The 26,234-nt window shown below is 42.7% G+C and overlaps 3 protein-coding genes across 5 annotated transcripts in view; 2 read left to right on the top strand and 1 right to left on the bottom strand.

The window, feature by feature from the left end:
• The window catches only part of homer3b (homer scaffold protein 3b), a 43,655-nt gene extending 41,421 nt beyond the window's left edge, over nucleotides 1–2,234 (top strand). The window contains exon 9 of the mRNA XM_061824185.1: nucleotides 1,878–2,234. Coding sequence (XP_061680169.1) covers nucleotides 1,878–2,063 — 186 coding nt within the window. The 3' untranslated portion in view covers nucleotides 2,064–2,234. The remainder of the gene's footprint in view (nucleotides 1–1,877) is intronic.
• Nucleotides 2,235–5,617: 3,383 nt separating this feature from the next.
• uba52 (ubiquitin A-52 residue ribosomal protein fusion product 1) lies at nucleotides 5,618–6,996 on the bottom strand. Of its 2 annotated transcripts, none has more exons than XM_061824186.1 (5): nucleotides 6,907–6,996; nucleotides 6,355–6,466; nucleotides 6,178–6,264; nucleotides 5,894–5,996; nucleotides 5,618–5,771 (listed from the first exon to the last, which is right to left on the bottom strand). In XM_061824186.1, the coding sequence occupies exons 2-5, from the start codon at nucleotides 6,455–6,457 to the stop codon at nucleotides 5,678–5,680; spliced, it is 387 nt and encodes a 128-aa protein (XP_061680170.1). In that variant the 5' UTR covers nucleotides 6,458–6,466; nucleotides 6,907–6,996; the 3' UTR covers nucleotides 5,618–5,677. The 2 variants fall into 2 exon arrangements, with proteins under 2 accessions (XP_061680170.1, XP_061680171.1); XM_061824187.1 differs by lacking the exon at nucleotides 6,907–6,996 and adding an exon at nucleotides 6,565–6,891.
• A 6,314-nt stretch (nucleotides 6,997–13,310) lies between these two features.
• arrdc2 (arrestin domain containing 2) lies at nucleotides 13,311–23,463 on the top strand. 2 transcript variants are annotated; one of them, XM_061824184.1, is made up of 8 exons: nucleotides 13,311–13,490; nucleotides 13,919–14,173; nucleotides 19,689–19,906; nucleotides 19,979–20,081; nucleotides 20,770–21,026; nucleotides 21,120–21,282; nucleotides 21,720–21,898; nucleotides 22,268–23,463. In XM_061824184.1, the coding sequence occupies exons 2-8, from the start codon at nucleotides 13,921–13,923 to the stop codon at nucleotides 22,319–22,321; spliced, it is 1,227 nt and encodes a 408-aa protein (XP_061680168.1). In that variant the 5' UTR covers nucleotides 13,311–13,490; nucleotides 13,919–13,920; the 3' UTR covers nucleotides 22,322–23,463. The 2 variants fall into 2 exon arrangements, with proteins under 2 accessions (XP_061680168.1, XP_061680167.1); XM_061824183.1 differs by lacking the exons at nucleotides 13,311–13,490; nucleotides 13,919–14,173 and adding an exon at nucleotides 18,144–18,519.
• The last annotated feature ends 2,771 nt before the right edge of the window (nucleotides 23,464–26,234 follow it).

The following is a 26,234-nucleotide window of genomic DNA, read 5'->3' as shown; positions in this document are numbered from 1 at the left end:
TCCGCTGGCGCAGAGAGGAACTGCAATAGGCAGGCAGCTGACCCAAGCTTTTACAAACTTTTTCGACTGAATACCTCAATTAAAAAATGGGTTGGTCCCTTCGACCCAAACTTAAATTATGTATAATAATAACACCCATCCTTCCATTTTCTTTTGCCGCTTATCCTCATGTATGTGTGCTGGAGCCTATCCCAGCTGTCAACGGGTAGGAGGCGGGGGACACCCTGAGCTGGTTGCCAGCCAATCGCAGGGCACATACAGACAAACAGCCACATTCACAATCACGCCGAGGGGCAATTTAGAGTGTCCAATTAATGTTGCATGTTTTTGGGATGTGGGAGGAAGCCGGAGTGCTCGGAGAAAACCCACGCGTGTTCTCCCCTCGGCAAATGCATGTATGGGATGTTAATTGAGGAACCTAAATTGCCCTTAGGGGTGAATGTAAGTGTGACTTGCTATGTGCCCTGCAATTGGCTGGCAACCAGTTCAGGGTGTGCTCCACATCCTGCCCAAAGATATGTGGGATAGGCTCTGACACTCCCGCAACTCTTAAGAGGATGAGCGCCTCAAAAATGAATTGGTGGATAGTTGGTACAGTGTCTTCCAATTTTTTAAATTTGACCTGTCCAAAAGTTTTCTGAGCTGTTTTTAACACGTCTCGAGGGTTTCAGCACATCCTAGAACCGGTTAAACAATAACACTGTAGGGACCAGTTCAGGGAGTACTGTCGTCTGTCTTATGCCAGACGTCAGCTAGGATAGGCTCCGGCACAACTACGACCCTAAGCAGGGTCAGTGCTCTTGAAAATGAATGGAAAATGACTTGACAGTCAGTAGATGTGACTTTTCTATCTTTGTATGGAGTCAGCGTGTCTTCCTTGTGTTTTGTTTTTTGGTACTCTAACTTCCTCTTGAGTTCCAAAAAAACAGGCATGTTAGGTTTAGTGAAGTCTATAATTTGTCCGTAGGTCTTAATATGTGTGTGAATTGTTCCAAGACCAGAGTGCACCAAAGTCAGCCAAGATAAACTCCAATTATCCATGACCCTAATGATGACAAGCGACATTGAAAATGGATGGATGAATCCAGTCATATTTGCATTAAATGGCTCCACAACAAACAAGTCATTAAACTAATAAAAATGCAGTTGCTCTGTTCGTTGTAAGTCTTTGGACTTCAAGGACAGAGCAAATTACTTTTCCATCTGAATGCAGGAATTACGGCCAACGCGTACTGCTTAGCCTTGATTAGGTGTTTTGTCATTTTTAGCCCCGGTGTCAGTTTTCATTTATGTTTCTTCATGCTTAACCTCTGCTGTCTTTGTGCCCGTTTCATAATGTGTTCATTGGGAATTCACCACGCCGAGCTGTTTCATAAAGACCTCAGTTGCAAATTTGAACCCGCATTAAAACCCGATGAAGAGCTGCAAATAACGTAGCCTCGAACAATTTGAGTAGTGCCGGTACGTTTCCCAAGTGTGGTGCATGATAAGAAGTAAAGAATGGACTGACTTTTAAGCACAAACTGAAAGTTGATTTTTGCATGTCTTGTATGTGGAAAAATGTATTTAACAACTGTATTTTCATTATTTTGTACTGTCATGAAGACCAATCAGTTGGGCAGTTGTGATCCATCTTGTTGGCCTGGACTTTATTGACAAAGGCAATGTTCAGAGTAGCGGATCTGGTGCACTGCATCAGCAGTTCGGTTTGAATACTTCATGAGGATGAAACTGAACGATCAGTCCATTGACTGGTTTGGTCCAGTAAATAAATAAATGGATTGATGGATGCACCAAAGTTCATGCACCTCACTTGCAGGGTGTAATGTACCTTTGGTGAAAGAATTCTCAATTCATGATTGCTCGTGTATTTGCAGGACCTTGAGAGACGAAACACGGAGCTGGAATGTCAAATTGACAGCACTGAAAAGACGCTGGCCTCCAGCAGAGAGGAACAGGAGAAGGCAGAAGTGGAGGTCCGGCATTTCCTCGAGGCCCTCGATGTCAAAATTTGCGATCTGAATGACTTGAGACAAAGTCTGGCAAACCTTGTCGATAAGTAGTCCCAACTGCAGGCGGGGGTGGATCTCCACAGTCAAGGCACATTTTCTCTACTCTGATCTCGTTTGGATTTTACAGACACCACAGTTTAGATCTTTGTGAGTACGAGAAAGACGAAAACCTCTCATTGGTGCATTACGCAAAATAAAGTATCTGTCCTGAATATTACAACATGAACATGGCAAACAAATTTATCGAGTGGCTACAAACGAGCAATTGTAAGAACAAACTTTAGTGCCATAAAACTGTTCACTGCTTAGTGTAACATTCAGAAAAAGAGTTTATTGACGGCCTCACATATTGTACACATTTTATTTGACATTATACCAATAGGGCGCCATGACGGCTCAGCTGGTTCGATCCCGGCCCCCCCTGTGTGAAGTTTGCATGTTCTCTCCGTGCCCGCGTGGGCTTTCTCCGGGTTGGCACTCCAGTTTCCTCCCACATGCCAAAAACATGCAACATTAATTGGACACTCTAAATTGCCCCGAGGTGTGATAGTGAGTGCGATTGTTGTCTGTCTCTACGTGTCCTCCGATTGACTGGCAACCAGTTCAGGGTGTACCCTGCCTCCTGCCCGTTGATAGCCCGGACAGGCTACAGTACTCCCGTGACCCGCGTGACGATAAGCAGCTAAGCAAATGGATGGATGATTAATACCAATAATAAAGGATTTGACATTTTTGCAAAAGCAACTATTTGTAGCAAAAACTTTGAATTTGGGCGATTGTTTTTAAAAGCATTTCAGGCCTACGACAATATTTGGTTTTATGAACTTTAAAATGAGTGTATTAGCCATGATTTCTTTTGGAGAATCACCTAGTTGGCACGAGGTCAGGGAAACGATGAATGAAATTAAAAAAAAAAAAAAAAAAAAAAAAAAAAGAAGAAGAAGGCCTAATTTACAAGTCAGCCACAGTCTGATCCGGAATCCTTTGAGCCGTCCGTGGATCACCAACATGCATCATTTCCTCCCTTTGCGTCGACTGCTCTTCTCTCCACTTATTCTATTATTCATGTCGATCGATGGTGTTACTCGCAGCCACGATGGCCACGCGGCAGGTGAGATGCTGCCAAATTGAAGCTCGAGGCTGGCAGCTTTCCTCCTTCCCCCGCTCTCGTCTCTTCGCTCGAGACGTTGCCTTGCACCCTGATGTCGAGATCCAACCCGAGCTGCACTTCATCAATGCTAGTGCCAAGTTTGATTTTGCTTTACATGTCAGTATTGCGACGTTCCAGTTTAGCGTTAACAACACCCGGTACAAGATTTGTCCAGAGAAGCCATTGAGCTGAGAGCACTGCGGGATCTTTGCAGTAGCGAGTGATGTGAAACTGTTTAGGAATCGCGTTTGCGTGCACAACGTTGAATATAACAAGCACAACTTTGGTAGTTTACTAAATGGGTACTTAACGGACTCGCCGGTCAGCTCTGTGAAATTGATGCGAATTCGATTCTTTGCTTTGTACCTACGGATCAGGTATGCAGTTTTCATTTGAAAGTAATCTAGGTACAAATAGGCGCAGGTTGCTTCACGACGCTGTTAAATTACTTTAAATGGTATTAAGCACAGTTCTCGCAAAATCTAGAATTTACTTATTTACCCGCTTAATGGAAAAGTTTTTTGTTATTGGCTTAAATGATCTGTAGTGGAATTCACCCATAACATTGCATGGGCGTCGGCCTTATTAACACCTTCCACTATAATTTGTCAGCTTGATGTGACCTCAGCAGCCACTTGCAAGCCTTCTTGAATTAGCGATAACATTTATAGTTTCATAATTTTAATTGTGAGCCCGATTAAAAAAATACATATATATATGTCTACAACTGCATCCCCCACCCGTCCCTAAAAAACAAAATGGCTGCACACCCCAACCTGTGCAGCACAGCTACTGCCAAACACTTAACAGCACAAAACTAAACTGACACTTTTATCCGTCATCTCATTACCTAAAAGCTAACAACTATTTTTTTTTTTGGGGACCAGTCATTTACACTTGTGACATTACCTATTTCTCCCCCCCCAATAAGTACTGTATTATATAGAACTGCACCTTATGGTCACAGGAATATTATTGCGCAATTTCACAGGTTCATTTGCTCATGAAACACCCAAGCTTGACTTCACCTCACATTTTACTTTGTGGATGATGTTTACACTGTCATGACACGAGACTAGACTGAGAAATTATAGACTCATTTACTTTATTTACCCACTGCAGTAAGACCTCTTTGAAACAACAGAAAAAAAAGTGTTACCATCTTAATTGTAACTAAAGTACCTACATAAAAAAGGTGACTTTCATAACTGCATTAAACTGAAATCTACTGATTTGACCTTGTGTATCTCTTTAAATACTGTTCTAAGTATTGGTAGATCAAAAATAAAAAGTGGCACATTATGCTACAATGCGGATTTGTCATGACTGGATTTGAAGACATTTGTATGTGACAGTGAATTATATTTGTAAAAGTTGTGAATTAAAATACTTTAACAAGTGTATTCTCACTGGTCATTTGGCATGTGTGCAGATGCTGTAACTTTCTATCAATGATTTAATACTGTACTTTAGACATACAGTGCCTTGCAAAAGTATTCAACCCCCTTGAACTTTTCAATCTTGGCACATGTCAGGCTTCAAACATAAAGACTAAATTTTCAGTTTTTTTCAAGAATCAACAACTTGTGGGACACAATCGTGTAGTTGAATGGAATTTATTAGATATTTTTAACTTTTTTAACAAATGAAAAACAAAATTAATGGAGCAAAATACAGGACCATTCTGGAAGAAAACCTGTTGGAGTCTGCAAAAGACCTGAGACTGGGATGGAGATTTATCTTCCAACAGACAATGATCCGAAACATAAAGCCAAATCTACAATGGAATGGCTCACAAACATATTCAGTTGCTACAATGGCCAACTCAAAGTCCAGACCTGAATCCAATCGAGAATCTGTGGGCAGAGCTGAAGGCTGCTGTTCACAAACGTTCTCCATCCAACCTCACTGAGCTCGAGTTGTTTTTTCAAGGAATAATGCGAAAGAACTTCAGTCTCTTGATGTGCAAAACATACCCCAAGCGACTTGCAGCTGTAATTGCAGCAAATAGTGGTGCTAGAAAGTATTAATGCAAGGGGGCCAAATAATATTGCACACCCCACTTTTCAGGTTTTTGTTAAAAAAAAAAAGTTTAAAATATCCAATATATTTCATTCCACTTCACAATTGTGTCCAACTTTTTGATTCTTGGCAAAAAAAAAAAATCTTAAATTAAAGCCTGAAATGTGGCAAAAGGTTGAAAAGTTCAAGGGGGCTGAATACTTTCACAAGGCACTGTACTTGTAAGTGTACATTTTGAACTATAAACAAAAGAGTGATCACCTAGCAAAAGCGTTGCCATCAACAAAGTTAAGCTTCAAGCCTGAGGTGTACAGTAAACTGTTGCAAAATAGACCTGACCTAAAACTTTTCCGAAGAAAAATATTTTCAAACTTGTCATCTTTAAAAATAAATGAAAAAAAAGGGATCCAGTGGATGAATGACACTAATCAACGGGAGTTTTCTTGAATTTATTTAGCAATGTGGCACGCACAGTTGATACTGGTACAAATGTCTACTTCAGCTTCTTTTTAGGGCGAAGGTTGTTGGTGTGTCCACACTTCTTCTTGCGGCAGTTGACAGCACGTGGGTGCAGACGGGCATAGCACCTGAGACGCAAGGGAACAAGTCACTTTGAAAACAAAACCTGATAAACATCTTGGGGCAGACATATTACAATTACCATAGGAGGGAATTGACTGCGGGGGTAAAAAAGCTTTTCAAAACCTACTTGCGGCAGATCATCTTGTCGCAGTTGTATTTCTGAGCCAGCTGTCTGAGGGAAGGCTCGATGATGCCACCGCGGAGACGCAGGACCAGATGAAGAGTGGATTCTATTGGAGCACGGTGAGAAACAACTTGCTGTCAGTCAAGAACCCTTTTCAACAATTTCCAATCTGTAAACTGGCTCCAGTGACCTCATTTTATCACTTTACGTGCTATAAAATACAACTTGTCATACAGTTCGGCAAGAAATGTTCATCTTTTGGAGTACAGCTTTGGGTCCTCAGTTACCTTTCTGAATGTTGTAGTCAGAGAGAGTGCGTCCATCTTCCAACTGTTTGCCAGCGAAGATCAGACGCTGCTGATCAGGGGGGATTCCTGCACACCAAATAGTCAAGTGGATCATGAAAAAGTGTTGCACTTGTTGATAAATTACTTCTTCGTAGTTCTTCAAGGGTACGTGCTCACCTTCTTTATCTTGGATCTTTGCCTTGACATTTTCGATGGTGTCACTGGGCTCGACCTCGAGGGTGATGGTCTTGCCAGTCAGTGTCTTCACGAAGATCTGCATGTTGGCAGGCTAAGGAGTGTCACAAGTGAGGAGAAATGTTAGCGCTGACCTCGGACGCGATGCAGCTAAATTTTCCAACAACCCGGTAGTAGGGAGCCTCAACTCACGCGCGTAGTTAGCGACCCCCGCGTACGTAACTTTGTCACCGTTGCTCTACGTATTGTATGACACAGTTGAAAGCCTTATTACAAAGCCGGCGTGGTTTGATTTGAGGTTTGTAGCATAGGTAGCTAAAGCTAACACTACTTCGACCAGCGGCCTCTCCACATGCTGACTGCTAGTGTGGAAACTAGTCCAGCCATAGCTCTGTACGGCTGTACACTTTTGTCAGTATTGACTTTGTTAACACCGTGCTAAAACAAATAAGATGTTCATTTTGCCCAAATAATGTGTATTTCAATATCTACAAATATATAGACAAAGAATTATTGGAGGAAACGTGTACCAACCTGACCGCTAGCGGAGCCTCGACGAAAAGAGGCCGGAAAAAGCTGTCGCCCCCGTACGTCACTTCCGCCTGTCGCAGCTCTTCCAGGATAAAAATTTCAGTGTGAAACATTTTCTTAATTTTTGCCAATGTCAGTGGTGGGAGGTAACGATGTGCAAATTTAATTCGTAACTATTGAAGTAGATTTTCAGGTAATGCATTTTTAATTGCGTATTTCTCTGTTGATCTTTTACGTCCCTTCGTTTTAAAAAAAAAAATCAACTGACTGTACTTTTTTTTAATCAAAAGGCTTATTACTTTTTCAAGCTCCTCGGATGACGACACGAACTTAAAATGCGTAGAGCCCTAAAACAATGGATAGGTTTAAATGACGTCACCAAACCCCTGTGACCAATCGGATAAATTAACGATAGAAAAAAACTTCACGCTTCACCTATCACCTGTGGTCTCTGACCTCTGACACAATATGGCGTAATTGGAAACCGATTTATCCATTCTAGTAAAAAATCTATCGAGATTTTAAGACTAATAAGGCAGAATAGATGGAGGAAACATAATCGAATTGTTGATGTATTCGTTGCGCATGCCAGCCAAAAAAAATTATGAACTGTTCAAACAATCCTGAAAAATTTTCAATTTTTTTTTTTGTTTTACATTTCAAACAATGTTTAGGGTAAAAGTAGAGTGAACGTTAGCAATCTGTAAAAGAATGCGTCAAATGTTTTTTTTTTATATAGCTCCTGTCATTAAAAAAAACTTTTTTTTTTTTTTTTTACTGAAATGGACTACGCCTCAGATTCCATACTTTTTCACTTTTAGAGTTGACTTAGTATTTTGACTTACAAAACTTCCCAAGTACCTGTAGTTGTACTAAAGTACAGATTGTGCATACTGGCACCTCTTGTGAAAATAATAGGCTTCATCGTCCCGAGTGTTTCTGCTTTGTTTCTTATTCCTCTATGCAGTGACAGTCCAGTTGTATCCTTCATTGGCTCTCATTAGACAGCAGGGCTACCTGATGTGACCATTCTCTTAAAACCCGTCTTTAAGCATACAGTATGAGAAACACTTAAGGCCATTTAATTTTCCCCCTGTTCATTTGAGACAAATATGTACACATGTTCCCTTAAGCTAAAATACAAGTCCAGGCAAAACACCACACAGGCGAGCCCAAACCAAGATTGGAACCCGAAACCTCTCGACTGTGAAGCCCATGTGGAAATCATTCCTTTAGTTTACTCCCCAACACAAAACACATTAACGATTTACCATTCGGCAGGGAATATGAGCGACCGAGGAATCAAGTGTAAACATTTGATTTATGTGTTTTGACTTTCTTATAGCATTTGTAGAACAATGTTCCCCTGCGGTAATATGGTTAAAAAAAAAAAAAGCGAAATGTGTCCACTGTATTCAGCAGACTTTATGGAAAGCAACTTGAACGTTTTAGGTCACCCAAAATGATATTTTGTAGAGACGATGATGTTGGGACATCATTTAACAATTACGATTTGTGCAGGTAATTTAATTTGTTTTTGGGAAATCTATTAAGAGCACCACTGGTTACTTAGCATATGTACAAAATTTTTCCACTAATAACTAACCTTTAATATCAATGTGAATGTTTGTCATTTATGACCAACCAGGTAAGGTTCAACTTAATTGCGTTATTCATCTGTAAATTCCATTTGATGCTAACCCTGAGGTCTTAAGTTTAAAGGATACTTGCTGAGTTGCTGCTACTCAGGCTTACAAAGTACAATCAGAACAGAGAGACAACTTTACCCTGGAAGAAACATGGCCTCACTACTACATAAAACATAATGTGACAAAGAACCAGCTGATCCTCGGTTCTTTTGAATGTCAAATTCGAGTGTTTCACTATTTTTTTTTCCACATACAAATTATTGAAGGGTGCACAAACCTCCCTGGATGAGGTGTAGATGAAAAGAAGTAAAAATGATTCTATTGAGTGTGTCTGGATGTGTGGTTATTCCTAATGGTTGAGAGCATATTTTTCTAAATAAAATAATTACATTTTGAGTACCAAAACAATGACATTTTTGAAGAACATCTGGAGTGTGATTTCTAATTAAAAAAAAATACACGTAGAACACAACATTCACTCATCTGTATCTCAACTCAACTGTTAGGTGCTTCTAAAAAATACATTTGATGTATGCCGAGAAGTACCTAACCGTGGAGCATTTTCAAAAGTAGTTGAAATACACTATATTGCCAAAAGTATTTGGTCACCTGCTGTGACTCCCATGTGATTTTAAGTGGTATCCCATTTCAAATCCATGTGGTTTAAGATGTTGGTCTACCCTTTGCAGTTTTAACAGCTTCAATGTATGTGGGGAGGCTTTGGAGTGAGTTTTGGGGAATTTTTGCACATTTTTCCAGGAGCATATTTGTGAGGTCTGATATTGATGCTGGACAAGAAAGCCTGGCCGACTGTCCACTCAAAACCAACCCGAAGGTCAAGTTGAAGGCAGGAGTCCGTGCATGCCACTCAAGTTCATCAAACTCGTCTGTCTTGAATGTGCCTGATTTGTGCTCTGGTGCACAGACATACTGGAACAGGAAGGGGTAATCCCCAATCTTTTTGTTTTCTGAAGAATTTATTCCTTTCAGTGGAGCTCAGGGGCTAATAATTTGGACAGTTCCATATTTGTGGGAACAGTTTGTAGATGGCCCCTTCCTGTTCCAACATGTCTGCACAAATCAAGGTTCACAAAGACATGGATGAGAGTCTGACGTGGATGACCTTGACTGATACGCACAATCCTGACCTCAACCCGATAGAGCACTTGGATAAATTAGAGGGGAGACTTAGCTAGGTCTTCTGGTTCAATCAGTGTCCAACCTCACAAATGTCCTTTTGGAAAAATTGTCATTAATTCCCATAAATGCACTCTTACACGTTGCAGAAAGCCTTTCCAGAAGTTTCAGATGTTATAGTTGCAGAGGATGGGCCTATTTCCTACTAAAACATGGATTAGCAACGGGATGTCATGTAAATTTCATATCTGAGTCAAGGCAGGTTGAGCAAATATTGTTGGCAATATGGTGTGTGTTCATGTTTCCTACATTTCCAGGAATTCACTTAACCTACTCTTTCAGTTTGATGCATGCAGAACTTGACTTACGCGGATACATGTGCAAGGAGTGCGGAGGACTGAATTAGACAATATGAAAGTCCAACCTTTCCAGTTAAATGGCTTGAACATAAACCTGACAGTCTTTGTCCTGACTGCCCTACTTCAACCGTGTTGACACTGTCAACTTCAAGGTGAAGGTTGGTGTGTGTTTTGCAGAAGGATTCTGGAGCGTGACTTAACTACACAAGCCCTAAAAACAATCTGTTTGGTCACACAAACATACCCTTGAGCCATTGACCTCGATATGCAGGCTGATAAAAACAAAAACAGAAAAATGTTGGCCAGCAATAAATAAAATAGTTTGTTACCGTGGTTAAACAGCAGTCTAGGGTTCAAGCTAGAACATAGCTGGTTGCAACCAGGTTCGACTCCATGTGCTTCAACTCCGTCAGCCAGTGTAGGGCAATATATTACAATTCCAGTCATATTTTCTGCATGGTGTAAATCTATATTTTTTCCAGGTTAAAGAAAATCACGCTTGTAGTCATGCTTGGGAAACCTTTGCAACATCTTTGTGTGAAGGATAGGCAAGCAAACTTTAATTGAGGTTCCTGAGAAAACCTCTGTCGGTACTTGCATCAGAAATTGCTGTGATTCTTGATTCACTGCCAGTGACGGTTTTATACGTCCAATATGCATGTTAACTGGGAGGAGTAGCAATGAAGGAGTTAAACCGCTACCGTTCGAGATGACTCGTGTCAAGGAGTTCATCAGTCGCTAAACAGCTGGCTAGTTTACTTTTGGCTCATTTATTTTACAGCGGACCTGTAAACTGAGACTTGTTTCAAAATATCTTTTGGGTTTGAAGATAATTCCTGAAAACGTACAAAAACTGAGCACTATCTAGTAATCACATGTGAAGGTAGTGTTGTTTTTTTTTACCTCACCATTTTACTGTAGTTTTCCAGATTTTTTGTGTGTGTGTGTGGGGGGGAGGGGGGGCAGCCTTGGCCCATAATGTTGACACTGAAGGTGTGCACATTACGAAGGAGCAAGGTGAGAAGATTTTATGATTTTTAAACAGACTTAACAGCCGGCGTGTGGATCGGAGTTCCGGACTAGACTAGCTTCTTAAAGGAAGACTTTGTCAAAACTAATAGGAATGGGACCACATATTGAAAGTTACAAGATGAGGGTTCAGTGTTTCTTTTAATGCCAGAGTTATCCACAGATTTCACCAAGAAACATCTCGAAATTAGAAAAGTATTATCGAAATTCCTCTCTTGCTCAGACATTCCAATGAGCCTGGCTGGAAAACTGACAGCCAATCAGCGTTTGCCACGCCTGCAGTGCTTCCTGTTCTGGCCCCCCATTGCTCACGGATACGAACGTCCACTATCTGGCATTTTGTGGCCGATTTTTGTGAAAAATAATTACAAACGAACAAAACAAAAATAGCATGATATACAATGTTCAAGCCTGTGCGCTTGTGCCAGAATACACACATCTAGCACTTGACGTGTTATATAGGGGGCGTGGCGCTAACTACGAACAATAACAGTCCCATTATATGGACCGTGGAGATTTTATGCTTTTCTGAGGAGTTGGTTTCGATGTAGATATTATACAGCAAGCGTGGCCAGACCCCAGATCCCGGAATTGTACTTTTCAAACAGTCAGCCTCTCGCGAACGACTGGCGGGGAGATGGGGGGGGGGGGGGTGTTGTACGCGCGGATCGCCGTAAATAGTAACCAGGAAGTGTTGTGTGCTCAGACCCAACAAAGCGAGAGTAACAGCGAGTCGATGCTCCGTGCTATTACTACTCCTGCCATTGAGCACACAACACAAAAATAACAATGTTCAAGCGTTTGGCCAGAATGCACACAGGCGGAAGTTGACGTGTCAGGAGGAGCGTGGGGTTGACGACGAACAATAAACTCCTATTATATGGACCTCGGAGATTTGATGCTTTTGTGAGGAGTTGGTTTCAATGTAGAGATTATATAGCAGGCGTGGCCAGACTCTTTTTTTCCCTCCCCAAATTGTACTTTTCAAGCACTCCATTTCTTGCGTTCGACCAGCTGCGTGGATGGGTGGGTGTGGTGGGGGTGCTTACATGCGCGCATCGCTGTAAATAGTAACCGGGAAGTGTTGTGTGCTTACACGTATATATCCATCCATCCATTTTCTTAGCTGCACAATAGTCGCAGGAATGCTGGAGCGTATGGAAGCTGTCAATGGGCAGGAGGCATGTTTACACACATGCAGACATGGGGAGAACATGCAAACTCCACACGGAAGTCCAGGATTGAACAGCTGCGCCACCCTCATAACGTATGTTGTTGCTTATACAGTATTAGCATGAGAGGCTATAACTCAGCAGCTAATAACCAGTAATGATTAGATGCGTGCAAATTTCACCTACTGGTGAACGAGCCTCAACTGTGACAGCCACAGCTGTATCCTGTCAGGTTAACCCCATGGGAAGTTAAAGAAGGAGAAATTTGGGTGGATTTTCTCAGTTTTGTTGCAGAACACGTCGGCATCTTGGCTTAGCTTGAACAAATTTTCAATTTCTTTTAAATTAATGTCCAAAATATATGTAATAATAATATTACTTCACATTGGAGGGTTTATTGTACGTATGAAATTTGGGGGGAGTGCCTCGTTGTCGGCCGTAAGCGTGTGCATTTTGCAGAGGGAAGCTGAAAAGTGAGGGCATCTGCGTGGGGACTGACACTTGGTGTGCTGATGATCATACTTTTTATTTCAACAGACATGTTTAATCATCTGACCATAGCCTGGGCACGTGATAAATATTGTTAAAATAAACACAAAAATCCAGGCCCCAGTTTGGTGGCGGTCACGACGATTTCACAAACAACGAGGACGACAAAGACAAATAGAAACCGACGGCCATAAAGTGTGTAATTCCTGGAACCGTCCTACCTCATGAGACAATAATTGAATAATATATAAACGTAAAGTGGTATTTTTAGTCAATACGTGTCAAGAGAATTAAGCAAATGTAGAAAAGAATACCTGGAAGGAAAAATAATCTGAAGTTCTTCAGGCGAACATTCGACAACAAATCGATGCCTTCAAAATAAAACTACCTCGCATCCACATCCACCAGCAGATGAATTGTGCACGTGATTAGCACGAAACACTTGTTGAATTTGGAGATTTTGATAGAACATGTTCATCTGAATGTATGTTTCTATAAAAGCCGAGGGGTAAAACCAGGCCATCGCAAAAAAAATCTTAATAGGAAATGCGAAATCGACTTTCGGTGCACGGTGGGCGGAAATCGCTCACGTGCGCCCATCGTGATTGGTGGATGCGTGGCGCGGTGCTACTGGGCGCTCAAGCATGACAGACTTGTTATTTCAAGATTCATTTAAAGCACACCGCGGTGCTCCCCGTCTCCCCGCGGCCAGTTGACTTCCACACTCTTCGCTTCTTCGGGAGATTTCGCTGGTGAGTCGTGAACCTGGTCAGCGACACGTTACAAGGCGTCTTTCACACTTGTGTGCGTTCGTAACGCGGAAAGCCTTTTTCTCGATCCTGATTGGCTCAGATGTGACATTGCTATTTAATCCGCGTGTTTTTACCCTTATGGAAGTATGCAAACAGCCATTATTAATGTCAGCCACGTGCAGAGTGTGTATAAATAACCGTGACCCGGTTATTAATACTGCATATTCTAGAGTTGTTCTTGAGGTGGAGAGATTTCTATTTGCAGTGGTTATTTGTCGTAGTGTTGCGCGGTACAAACAGGAAATAAGTTTATTTGGATGTGGGGTTTTTTTTTTCTTTTCGATCTGGGTATTTTATTCCTCTACTCCGTGAAAATCCCGTGGCGGGATTCAGTTTACTGATTGTAGATCACGTCCTTTATTTCCTAGAAATGTCACTGAACCCGATTAAGTCTTTCAAACTGGAGCTGGACGGCGAGGGAGATGCTGCCTTCACGGGAGGGGAGGTGGTGTCGGGCCAGGTGGTGCTGGAGCTCCGCAGGGACACCAAAGTGCACTCCATGAAGGTGCAGGGACGAGGCGTTGCCACGGCACACTGGCTGGAGAACCGCGGCATGAACTCTGTGTACAACGACTACACGTCCAAGTTCACGTACTTCAGTAAGAGGCAGCGTCTGATCCGAGGTCAGTCACTCAAGCTCCAGAGGTGATCAGGAGCTGGGATTTTAGCAGATGATATGAATTTTAAAATAACTTCTAAACTGTTAACATGTCAACTACACTTGCAAAGATTACTCCAGCTCGGGGTCACTAACCTTTTTGAGGCTGAGGGCTACTTCGTGAGCACCGATCGTATGAAGGGGTACATGACCCGTTTGTGTCAAATTTAAGAGTCAAGTTAAATTTTCATGAATATAAGAAAACGAGATTCAAAATTGAAAGCACATAATGATAACAATTTGTGACCTGTGCTATTTTTAGGACATGCTTAAATGGTCTTCGCTGGCAACCATGCGGCCGCGGGCACCACGTTGGTGACCCCAGATTAGTGTGTTTTTAGGGCCGTAGACGTCATCTAACAAACACAATATTAATTTTCATAATATTTAAAGCCTGTGAAACAATTTATGACCATTCATGTTTCTAGTTAGCATAGTGCAAAGGTGTAAGGCCCCAATTGTTGATGGATTTAAAAGTCCCTCTGGTTGACAAGTGCTTCTTAATGATTTTGTGTTGAACTACTGAGGTCCACTATCGGGGGTCACCTGGCGGGCTTTCTTCTTTTTTGGTCTTAAAGTCACTGTCCTGTCATGATTCCCAACCCACATTAAAGTGTGACGTGAGAGAGCTTCTGATGTGGTGCAGGAAACTTCATTGGTCTGAAAAATATTTATTTGCCAAAAATAATGTAGCCTTGTCCGAGTTGGGGTAATTTGACAGGCGGAACAATTGAAAAGTCTTCCACTCAATGGCAGATTGTACATAATGAAGTTGTGTGGTCACTTTTGTTAGGTAGTGTTCTGTGACAGCTGTGAAACATGCGCCTTGGTTCAATAAAGGTTGGGAAACAGAAACTACTGAGCAATGTCAACCCTAAGCATACCTCGATCAGGCAGCTGAAGAATGAAAACAAATCCATAAATTCACAGTGCCAAGTCCAAACAGTCGTACAGATATGAAAGTGAAATTTAACCCGAGGTTTATGTCCGACCCGGTAAACAAACCGTGGATGGCAGTTAATGTTTCAACCAGTGTTTTGAACACAGTGGAGTTTGGTCTGAGCCGTCAGATGGTCATGATCAGAAACACGCGTTGCATTTATTTTTATTTTTTTTTTGGGGGGGGACTGGGGGAAATAAGTAACGTCAGTCAACCCTTCACCCTTATATTGCCACTTAAGTAAAACATAGATTTTCAGTCAACTTTATATGAATGTTTTTGCACTCCATGCAAACTCCGTAATTAAAGGCCAGAGCTGTGATTCGAATCAAGAACTTCTGGGTGTGAAGCAGGTGCGCTGTCCACACGTTTTATTTTGTTTCTAGGGTGACTCTGAAACTCCTTCGAACAGTAACAAAGTGAAAGATAACGACAGTCATTGCTGTATCGTGCAAGAAAAAGAAATGTCTTTATTACTACAATATCATTTATTTAATGTATTGTTTATTTACTACTACAATGTCCATCATCTCTAAATATCTATTCTAAATGATCACGTATCTATTTTTTTTTTTTTTTTTTTCAAATTTGATTGCTAACCTTTTTACTTGAACCAAAAATGAATGTTTCCAACACCAACAAACAGTTGCTGCAAGCTCGTGCATGTTTATAAATTGATTGTTTGGGCTTTGTGTTCCAGACACACTTGATTCCGTCAAAGCTGTTTTTGTAGACAAAGGGCACAAAGTTACTGTCGGCAGTCAAGGCAGGGCATGAGGCTCGAGTGCAACAAGGAAGGAAGACTGCAAGGGTGGGGGCACTTTGATCAATGTTATGGCGAGATCATGACAGCCGTGTGACTAACTGGCTGTCATTTGATTTAACATAGCATAACCTACCAGCAGATGGCATCACTGGTTTTCGTTTGTCCCCCCAACTCACCAGACATCCCTTCTCCGAATCGTTTGTCCTTTGGGTGTTGAGTAGGAGGTGTGGTACTCCTTGGACTGGTGATAGAAACCCAGTTGAACATGCACACCTTATCTGATTGGCTCAGATATGATAATTAATAAATAAAGTGATTACACATACTTTATTTTTGAAAGCAGTCCTCTGATGTGAATAAACCGATTTCCTGCTAAGTTCTTAGTCCCGGCGATTCCCTGCGGTATGAACAAACTGGTCGACATTCACAAGTCTGGACACTTTAGTCTTCTATTAAACAAGCGTGCTTGTTTTTTTTTTCTATGTGAGAAAACCCCTGCAATCACAGGGAGGACATCCAAACTCAAGACGGTAGCTTTAAACCCCCGAACCTTAACACTGGGACACGAGGGCCGAGGCTTAATGACCTCTCGTTGACCAGAAGGTGATCCAGAACTTTAAAATCCACATGAATTCAAAAGTGGACCACTGACCTCTGCGCCGTCTACTGCTATTTTGACACGTTCCACAATTAGACATGCTGAAGAGGAAAGGGCGGTTGCTGTTTGGCAGAACCTTGTAATGCTTCCCCGACTGTTCTCGCAGCCCAAGTTGGCCTCTGCGGCTTGCGAGCACTTCACCCGACCCAACACCTGGTGGCACTGTAGTGCCAGCTTCACGCCCTTGTGAACACAGACGTAAACAACTTTGTTGTCCAAGATTCAGATTTTTGGTTTTCAATTGATTAAGGCTGATCCAAAGTATGATTAATTCTCTTAGTGAAAATGATTTTGAAAAAGAGATGCTGCTCGTAGCTGATTTTGGAGACTTTGCCTCTTGCTTCTGGCCTAGTTCTTCCAAAGCCCTTGAAAAGTGTGCCCTGCAGCAGGCAGGTGGTCAAAAGGGCAGTCGAGCATCTGCTTATGGGTCAACCTCAGCAGCACGTGTTGCCCACCCTCCTGCTGATCTCCATTCCAATCAAATCACTGTGCTTGGGCAAGACAAGCGTCCACATGCCACTCGGGCAGGGGCTTCCCTGCCTCGTGCCTTCGAGTGCCTCTTTAGGACTCTTAAAGGTTCCAAGGCTTTTTCTTGTGAACGAACGGTTACGACTTGCTTTGTTTCTGAATGTATCTGATGGAAGCCGTCATGTATGATTGTTTAAATACTGACAGGAACGGGAGTGAATTTGTTTTTGCGTCGAGAGGTTCTTTGTGTGCGTATTTTTCTCGATGTAAGTCTGTGGTTGCTCGGCAGAGTAGCCAAAGTGACTCCTAAACGCCTTTAGTCCAGACACCGTGAAAGTATTTTCCTATTCTGGGAGGTCCGCTCGATAACACCGAGGAATGGCCAGACTAAGGCAGTTTTCTTCTGAGAATCTTGAGCCAGCAGTCTTGATGATCAGACCGTGTTTTCCACACCCAGTCTGCTTGTTTTTAACGTTGCCTTTAATGTCAACCAGGAAATGTCGGCGTCCAGGGATTAGCGCACTACAATCTCTTTCAGTTATTTAAATTGTGAGAAGACAAAAGACAGTTTGAAAGTAAACGACACATTCATTAGATTGGCTGCTATTTGTATTATTGGTTGAGTTTCGTTTTTATTCAATATCAGTGGTGACATCACAGGGAGTTTTTGTACTTTGTCTATGCCTGGGCATGTTTTTGAAGCTTAGTTTCTCTTTCGTTGATGTCCAAAGTGCGCAAAAACACTGTGGTTGATTAATTTTTAAATGCAAAAATCCCCTTAAGGTAAACATCACACTCAGACTTTGACCCCCCGCCCCCATTCCACCCACAGTTTTACTTACATACACGAACAAACTTTTTTTTTTTAAACAAAAATGCTTTGTTGGTATTGTAACCTATTCATCGGCTAGGTGTAAGATATTTTAAACTTCCAATTCAATGCAGCTACTGACTGCCCAGGTGACTTTTGGGAAAAACAAGTAGCGAAAAGTCTCAGCGAAGAGGGAGCACGCGAAGGCAGCACCGCGGAGCCTTCAGTCCTTACGTAAGCAATGTGCAAGGCGGCCCCGCCCCCCTCAGACTCAAATAGGCCTCTAATCGAAACTGCAAACAGTCTCGACTCTAGACGAGCAAGCGACAGCGTCCATTTAATCTCAGTCATTGTCCCGCACACCGATAGCAACGATTTAAGAAGCGTGGCAACAATGATTTTCGACAAGTTGAAAAAGTTGGACATCGTCTTCGATGCCCCGGACGTGGACTGCCCCCCAGTGTACAGCAGCGGGGACGTGGTGTCCGGCCGGGTGGTGCTGGAGCTCACCGGGGAGAGTCGCGTGGACTCCCTGAAGCTCCACGCCGAAGGCTTCGCAAAAGTGCACTGGACCGAGTCCCGTTCGGCCGGCTCCAGCACCGCGTACACGCAGAACTACAGCGACGAGGTGGAGTACTTGAACCGGAGAGAGGTGCTGCTGCAGGCAGGTCAGTCCTCTCCTGGGTCCGGTCAGCCCATCCGATCCTGTCTGGGACGCGCACTCACGTGCATCACAATGCTGTGCAAGAGTCCCCTCACTTTCTCGTTAGAAGTGACTTTCAGGATATTGATTGAAACTACGACCACGGTGTGGTTACAAAGTACCTGTGAGGCGCCTTCTTCCTCAAACTAGTTTTCACCACTTTATATATATATATATTTACACTGATTCTTTATAGATGTTGAGTGTTAATGCGCAGTTAAAGTACACTTACCCCTATTTTAATTGCAGGCTTTTATAGAAATGTTTTCCTCTTAGTGAGGGTTAGGGTTTCAACTTTTTGTTGAAGTAAACAAAACAGAAGCCATCCACTCAGTCTGAAAACAACTGTTGAAAGGAATAACAAATCGCCCATGTCAGTTTTGTTGGTTTTTTTGTTATACTCTTTCATTCATTGGGCACACAGATGTATGTTGAAAACGTAAACAGGAAATCCCCTGCCAAGGCTTTAGCCTTTTGTTGTACTTTGCTCGACTTAAATAATCACTTTAAAACCAACAATAGAACAGAGCCATCATATCTTGTTGTAACTCCCCGAGTAGCATGGCGAGTCTTTTTCTGCAGGTGTTTAGTAAATTCGTACAGCCACTCGAGCCGTGAATGGAATTTGACAGTGATGCTATTGTAATCCGCGCTTCGAGCGACTCAGGGGCACAAACACATGGCGTGTGTTAAACAAAAACACGTGTTCGTGGGTTTTCGCCGACAGCAAGCTTGTGTGTGTGTGTGTGTGTGTGTGTGTGTGTGTGTGGAGGGGGGGGGGGGGGTGAAGAAAAAAACATCAGTTGCGAAGGGCCTGAGGAAAACATGTTCCCCGTCCGCACAATGGAGCAGGAACCGCCCCTCAGAGCCAGCGCAGCCCATGTGATTGTGGAGTCTTGTATGAGTTCTGCTGCTTGAGTAAATGAATGTTGTCAGCATGTCTTGGTCTTATTTACAAATAATTAAATGCTAAACCAGATAGACAACTTTAGGAAGGATTAACTTTTATGATGGCTTTTAATCACTTGACTGTCGCATGCCTTCTGTCTAAACAAACAAAATTTGATTAACGCTAGAGAATTAAATCTAAATTTTGATCATTTTTTTTTTTTTGGTCTCATTTTGTTTCTTTAGATAATGGCGAGGTGACCATCCTTCCTGCGGGCAGACATGAATACCCATTCAGTTTCCAGCTGCCGGAGGAGACGCTGGTCACCTCCTTTGAGGGAAAACATGGCAGCATTCGTTACTGGGTCAAAGTGAAGCTGCACAGGCCCTGGGCCACCGTCAGGAAGATCAAGAAGGAGTTTACGGTCATTGAGCCCATTGACATCAACACACCGGCGCTACTGGTGAGCTGATTTCAACCTGGTTCCTTCATTTTTATAGTACACCTGCTCATTTTGAATTCTTACCGTTCTCAGGCACCACAGGCTGGAACAAAGGATAAGATGGCACGGACGTGGTACCGTAACTTTGGACAAGTGTCTGTCACAGCAAAGCTCGATCGCAAAGGTTATACACCAGGTAAGATTTCATCAACTAAACGATCGGCAAAAAACAAATAAAACTGTGAATAGGTCCACTAGTGATATAGTAGGACCAAATAAAAACAAAAAAGATCCTACCCCAGCTCATGATTTAAACACACTTGAACTTTTTAAAGCTTTCCTTTGTGTTCACTATAGCAATGTAAACATGTATGCAGAAGTTTTCATTTGTAAATGAAATACCATTTTGTTCATACATGGGCCGGAGCCATGTAAAAGCCGCAAGTGCCCACATTGAAACTGACATTGAAACACAAGATATTTACAAAGAAAGACGGTACACAGAGCTTAACGCTAGTGCTGGTATGCTAATGCTAGCGCTGCCGTGTTAGCAATAAAACTAATGCTAGCGCTGCGCTAACAGGGCCAGTTAAAAAAAAAAAAAACATACTGATAAAAATCACCGAGACACGGGAGTAACACGCTAGCACAGCGCTAACAGGGCCGGACCGGTAAAAGTCACTTCCTTAACACGTATATTCGGTCTCACGCTTACTTTTCCGCTCGAGTGGCCCCTTGCGGCCGTTAGAAAAAAACGCACAACTTAGCCGCATCACGCATAAACCGCAGGGTTGAAAGCGTGTGAAAAAAGTCGCGTCCTATAGGCCAGAAATGACGGTACTTTAGTATTTGAGTCGGCCCTAAGAGTCTTCTCCTCTCCACAGGTGAGGTCATACCAGTTTTTGCGGAGTTTGACAATTCTACTTCACGCTCAATCGTGCCCAAAGCCTACATCACTCAGACGCAAACGTTCATCGCCCGCGGCACCATGAAGCAGAAGCGCGCTGTGGTGGCCACACTGAGCGGGGACGTGGTGGGCGCCAGGTGCAGGGAAATCTGGCACGGGCGGGCTATTAAGATCCCGCCCGTGGGTCCGTCCATCCTTCAGTGCCGCATCATCAAAGTAGAATACATGCTCAAGGTGAGCTCGGTCACCCGATGATTTATGTCTGCTGTTTTGGGCCTGCCCTTCTCACAGACCGCACTGGAATTTCTCCCTTTCTTCCACGTACAGGTGTGTGTTGATGTCCCCGGAACTTCCAAGCTGTTCCTTGAGCTGCCTTTGGTCATCGGCACCATTCCGCTCCATCCCTTTGGAAGCAGGACTTCTAGCGTCAGCAGCCAGTATAGTGTCAATTTGGACTGGCTGCGTATGGCTATCCCGGAGCAGCCCGAGCGTAAGTTGCGTTCGTTGTATTTCTCGTGCTAAAATCGAGGACACACTTACTGAATATGAACATCCATAGGGTTAACCCTGAATTGCTAAACGTTACCAAATTATAAATTTCCCGATATTCTCAATCCGAACCAACACAAGCCACAGGATCACTTAAAATGATCGAAAAATATCTCTGATTAAATAATCCGATGTTGTAAAATTGAATCAATGTGGAGGCATTTAGTCAGACGGTTGTTTAAAGCGAAATTGCCACAGGGCCCAACGCCAGCACATAAAAACATTTATCCACTAAGATTTGTTTGTTAGTGGGGAAAAAAAGGGCAGCGCATGTTGTTTGATTGTTTCAAAAGCAGTGATGAGTCAGCAGCTTCATGTTTGGACCTGTTCTCTTCTGAGTCAGACCAGTAGACTAACTGTGCCCGGTCGCCCCCGCAGCTCCTCCAGAATACAGCTCGGTGGTGGCAGAGGGGGAGGCCGAGCAATGCAGCAGCGGCGGCAACACGGCGACGGCGGCGGCCCAACAGCCGGCCGAAGATCTGAGTGGGATCCTCGAGCGGCCCCTCATGGCTTTCGTGCAGGAGTTCCGCTTCCGACCTCCGCCTGTGTACAGTGAGGTGAGCTAAAGAACAACATATACATCCGCCCACACTATTTAGGCTGGTTCGCTGTCATTTTAAAAAAAATGTTTGACAGCAAATGCTGCTGTTTCTCAAAATGTTGTGTGAATGGTTATATCATTAGGGGTTCGCATTATATTCAAGTGGAATTTTCTTCAGATTCGGATTTGGTAACAGGGTCTTATGGTTTGGGTTTGAAAGCATGTGCTGAACAGCCCGTGAATGCATTTCTCTAGAGATTTTTCTCAAATGTCACTGGTGTGGATGGAGGGTCTCCTTTCACTTTTTTTGCTGAGCTTGACAATAAATACTTTAAAAGAAATATATATATATATATAATTTTTTTTTTTTTTTTTTTTTCCGCAGGTGGACCCCAACCCTCAGCCTTTCAACATGAGGCCTCGCTGCATGACGTGCTGAAATGCAAGACCCTGCCCTGAGCGTCGAGCGACTTAGATTAATCCTACGAATCGGGAGATTTATCGGATTCCTCCTCTTTGAAAAGTGGCACCTGGTCGTACCAGTGTCATTGAGAGACTGCCGTGAGCGCCACGGTGAAAGTTGGCGCCCGGCGCCGCCGGGGGCCGGGAGACGGAGGAGCAACCCCCCCGGCTTTGTTTCCAGTCTTCACGTGGACTTTCTGCGGTTCTTCTGAGATGGAAGCAGCAGCTCCGCATCAGTGATTTTATTTATGTTTTAATCCTGGTGACGTGAGCTACGAACACTTCCCGTTCAAATCCCTCACCTGGAATGAGATTGAAGGAATTGAGGACACGTTGAGCTGCGAAGTGGTCACTTTTTATTGAGCGCGTTAGGTGTTAAGTGCCTTGTTGTAAATCGACAATTGCGATCACGTTGTCATCTTCAAATGGTGGAAAGAGAAACGCAATTATCGTTCAGTCTCTTCGTTCCTTTTACCAGAAGCTGATAGATGCCAGCATATGCTGTAAATTAATGTGTATTAATGGTTGGAGCTGCACACATTTTATGCATGTGGTAAAAAGGAAAAAGTACAAATGCCTTAAACGCCTGTTTGTTAAAGAAGAAGTTGTTCGGAAAGAAAATGGAAGAACGTTTGATTACGCAACGTGGATGTGTCAGATAGAGGGTGCTGAGTTTTGTTTGCACGAAGGAGAAACAAATTGAGCTTGTAGTTTATAAAAGTGCGTGAGGCTCACTGATAAGCTCCCCTAGCTGCTAATAAAAAGGAGGCGACGCAGACCTGAATTGTGCGGTTGGACGTATTTGATGGGAGCCAGATGGCGCTTTGGGAAGCTCAAGCAGAACACACTTAAGACAAGCTGTAAGACGGAGATGCCTCTGGAGTCAATAGACAACATTCCAAAAACTGACTCTGGGATTATGACTTTTCCTAAAAAACAGCAACAACGGCAATGAGTAGGAAAGAAGTCTTCAGGGTCAGCAATGCCATGCTTGCAAAAGCATGTATTTGTTGTTATTGTTTTTGGGTTTTTTTTAATAATACAATTACAGTTTTGAAACATGATGTTGCCAAAGTTTCTTTCATGTTCTTTTGGATCAAATAAACAAAATTGAAGTAATGCGTTTCGCTCGTGCTTCTTTTGAAGTGTTGCATGCGAGTGACATGGTACACGATGTTCAGCAGTGGAGCGAGTCAAAAATATATTCTTGCCAGAGGCGCTGCTAACTGGAGGCAGGCCGCGCCCAGCGGATCAAAACAACAATTACAGGCCCGAGTTGTGCCACTGACAGTTGTTATTGTGAACTTCTCGGGCCCCAAAACTTCCCACGTGCAGGTAGTCGTAGTTCCTAAGCCTCTCGTGAGACTGAGACAAATGTGGATTTCCTTTCCGCTTGGACTGTTTGTTCAACCTCAACACTGTTCCGATTATTTTTAACACATGTAAACATAACTTACACACAGCTCACGGATTTATACATGGTGTTAAATAAAGCCGCAAACATGGCTTGGGACCAAGTTACCGAAACTCTATAAGGTTACAACCAATGCTGGTTAAAGACAGAGTACAAATACTTTGTTGCTATATTTGGTAGATTTTCCAGGTCTACTCTTTCTGCAAGGTTTTTACTTTCAAGGTATTTGGAAACCGATCAATTGTACTTCCTAACCCTGAGTGAAAATGGACTAATTACTTTATATTTTCTCCATTTGCTGAAGAGGATAGCATAAAAAAGAAAAACAGGAGTTAACATCATCCGTCGTCACCATCTAAATGAAGATCTTGGGGTGGAAAGAAAACAAGGGGCAGCAGCGACACGAAGGGAACATGAACCAGAGAGCGTGACGATGACGGAGATTGTTTCTTCCATTCGGACATTCAACTTGAGCCACGAGATGAAGTGAAATCTCGGGGAGAAACGGAACCACTGTCATGACCTCAAATAGGAAAATCCACAGCAAAATTCTGAGGTAATGATTCACCATCCATCATTACATATTTTCTTTTTGATCACTCTTTGTTTGCTTCAACAACAGCATCTGGAAAAGCGATAACGAAGGTAGGTTCGTTAGCTATGTAAACAAAATCTGCCTTTTTTTTAAACATACACAGACACTAAATCTTCTTGATCACCATTCTCAAGTGAGTAATTCAGTTTACGTGGTCACATGACACGCCACTGGGACGACAAGATTGTTTAGACATACGACTACCACTTCGATGGCCTTTTTGGCCCCCTCCCCCATCAGTGATTATATTTTGGAGAGGCAATGCTTTAGAGCACCAAGCGGTTGCGTCACAGTACATATTATAAACAGCCTTATTTCCAAAGTATTTAAGATCAGTCTGTGACATCGTTAAGATTTAGAAAAGTAGAACTTTCGTTGTCCATGAGTGAATAATCTTTGGGTAATTTACTCCTCTTCTGTATATGATGTTGATCACAAAAGTAAATCAAAGCTTTTAACTCCTGTGTTCAGCCGGACAACCTCGGTTCTGGCCTTCTTTTCTGGAGTTTTCATGTATTCCCCGTGTGCTAATAATACTTGTTCTGTGGCAGTTTGAGACACAGATGCACAGATGAAATCATTATACACGTTGAACCGATGGGCCTCCAACCTGCTTGACAGCTTCTTCTGTTACTCACTTGCAGGTGAAGAGAGATTTTTATACCTTAAATGGAAGAACAAACACCAAACTCTGTGACCTCGGGAGCCCACGGGCCGGATTTTCATCCGTTCATTTTCTTGACTGCTTCGTCTGCTTCGGGCAGGGGTGTTTAACTCTTTTTTGTCGTGGGCCACACTGTAGTTACGGTTTATGAATGTGACACCATAAAAATCTTAAATTGCCTCATCATATTTACACACAAAACTTATGAACTAGATTTGGAATCAGACATCAAGTGTAACCATTTCAACCATTGTTGATGTTTGTTAACACAAAATTGCTCATAACATCTCAACGTAATCATTCATGACTGATGACAATTTGAAATTTTTGTACAGATTTTCACAAGAATCATGGAAACAAACACAGACGATTTGCCTTCGCGGGCCACATAAAATCACGTGGCGGGCCCGATCTGGCCCCCGGGGCTTGAGTTCGACACCTGTGGTTTAGGGTCACAGGACGGGGAATCGAGCGAGGTCGTCAATATTCTAAAGTACACGCTTTCCGACTGTGGGAGGAAGCACAGGAAGCACACAATGGACTTAGCCGAAGACAGAACCCGAGACCTTTTTAATTTGCTTTGTGGTAAGAGTGCAAAGCACTGAATCACTGTACGGCGTTCCTGATCTGAATTTTCCAAGAATCTTCAGAGAAGAACAGTTCATGTTCAGCATTTAAAGTTGAAAACAGAGTAGAAAGAGTGACCACTGCCCATTTGTATGGCCTAGAAAATCCTCATCATCATACTTTGCCTGTCAAATGCATTATGAATATTTTCACTTTTTTCTGGCTTTTTTTTGGCTTGCTGGGCTATTGTATGCGTTATGGAAATTCCATGGGTATCCTTTGTTCCATTTAAATTGCAATGAGATGCCCACAAAAGAGTAATTAATCAGCTTTACTTTATTATGTGTTTGATGACACGCATTGCCCTGTGAGTTGTTGAATTAAACTGTTTTTTTGTTGTTGCCTGGATTCCACTCAAGTACACGTAACTGTTTTGTATTTTCAACTTTGGTCTGAATTGCTGCACATTACGCAGTCAACTCAAGGACGTTTGACTCTAGACTTCCTCATTTTTTTTCCTTCCTCAACTGTCCGTCTAATTTGTGACTATCCAATTTTTTATTTGATTTGAAGCGGCGTTACATTTTTATCGAAGTAAAGTTGGCGTCACTGTAGATAAATGTGAACACAACATGCAAACAAGTGACGAC

The sequence above is a fragment of the Syngnathoides biaculeatus genome, chromosome 7 (genome assembly GCF_019802595.1).
Source record: "Syngnathoides biaculeatus isolate LvHL_M chromosome 7, ASM1980259v1, whole genome shotgun sequence".
NCBI classification, from domain to species: Eukaryota; Metazoa; Chordata; class Actinopteri; order Syngnathiformes; family Syngnathidae; genus Syngnathoides; species Syngnathoides biaculeatus.
Note: the sequence above shows the minus strand (reverse complement) of the source record. Positions and strands in the feature narration are given on the sequence as shown.

Excerpts from the sequence above, each read along its gene's own strand:
- uba52 (XM_061824186.1), bottom strand. The coding sequence starts at position 6,457 with ATGCAGATCTTCGTGAAGACACTGACTGGCAAGACCATCACCCTCGAG. Across the intron at positions 6,265-6,354 it reads AAAGATCCAAGATAAAGAAG|GAATCCCCCCTGATCAGCAG; the intron begins GTGAGCACGTAC and ends TTTGGTGTGCAG. Across the intron at positions 5,997-6,177 it reads TGACTACAACATTCAGAAAG|AATCCACTCTTCATCTGGTC; the intron begins GTAACTGAGGAC and ends GTGCTCCAATAG.
- arrdc2 (XM_061824183.1), top strand. The coding sequence starts at position 18,246 with ATGATTTTCGACAAGTTGAAAAAGTTGGACATCGTCTTCGATGCCCCG. Across the intron at positions 19,907-19,978 it reads TCAACACACCGGCGCTACTG|GCACCACAGGCTGGAACAAA; the intron begins GTGAGCTGATTT and ends TACCGTTCTCAG. Across the intron at positions 21,899-22,267 it reads CTCCGCCTGTGTACAGTGAG|GTGGACCCCAACCCTCAGCC; the intron begins GTGAGCTAAAGA and ends TTTTTTCCGCAG.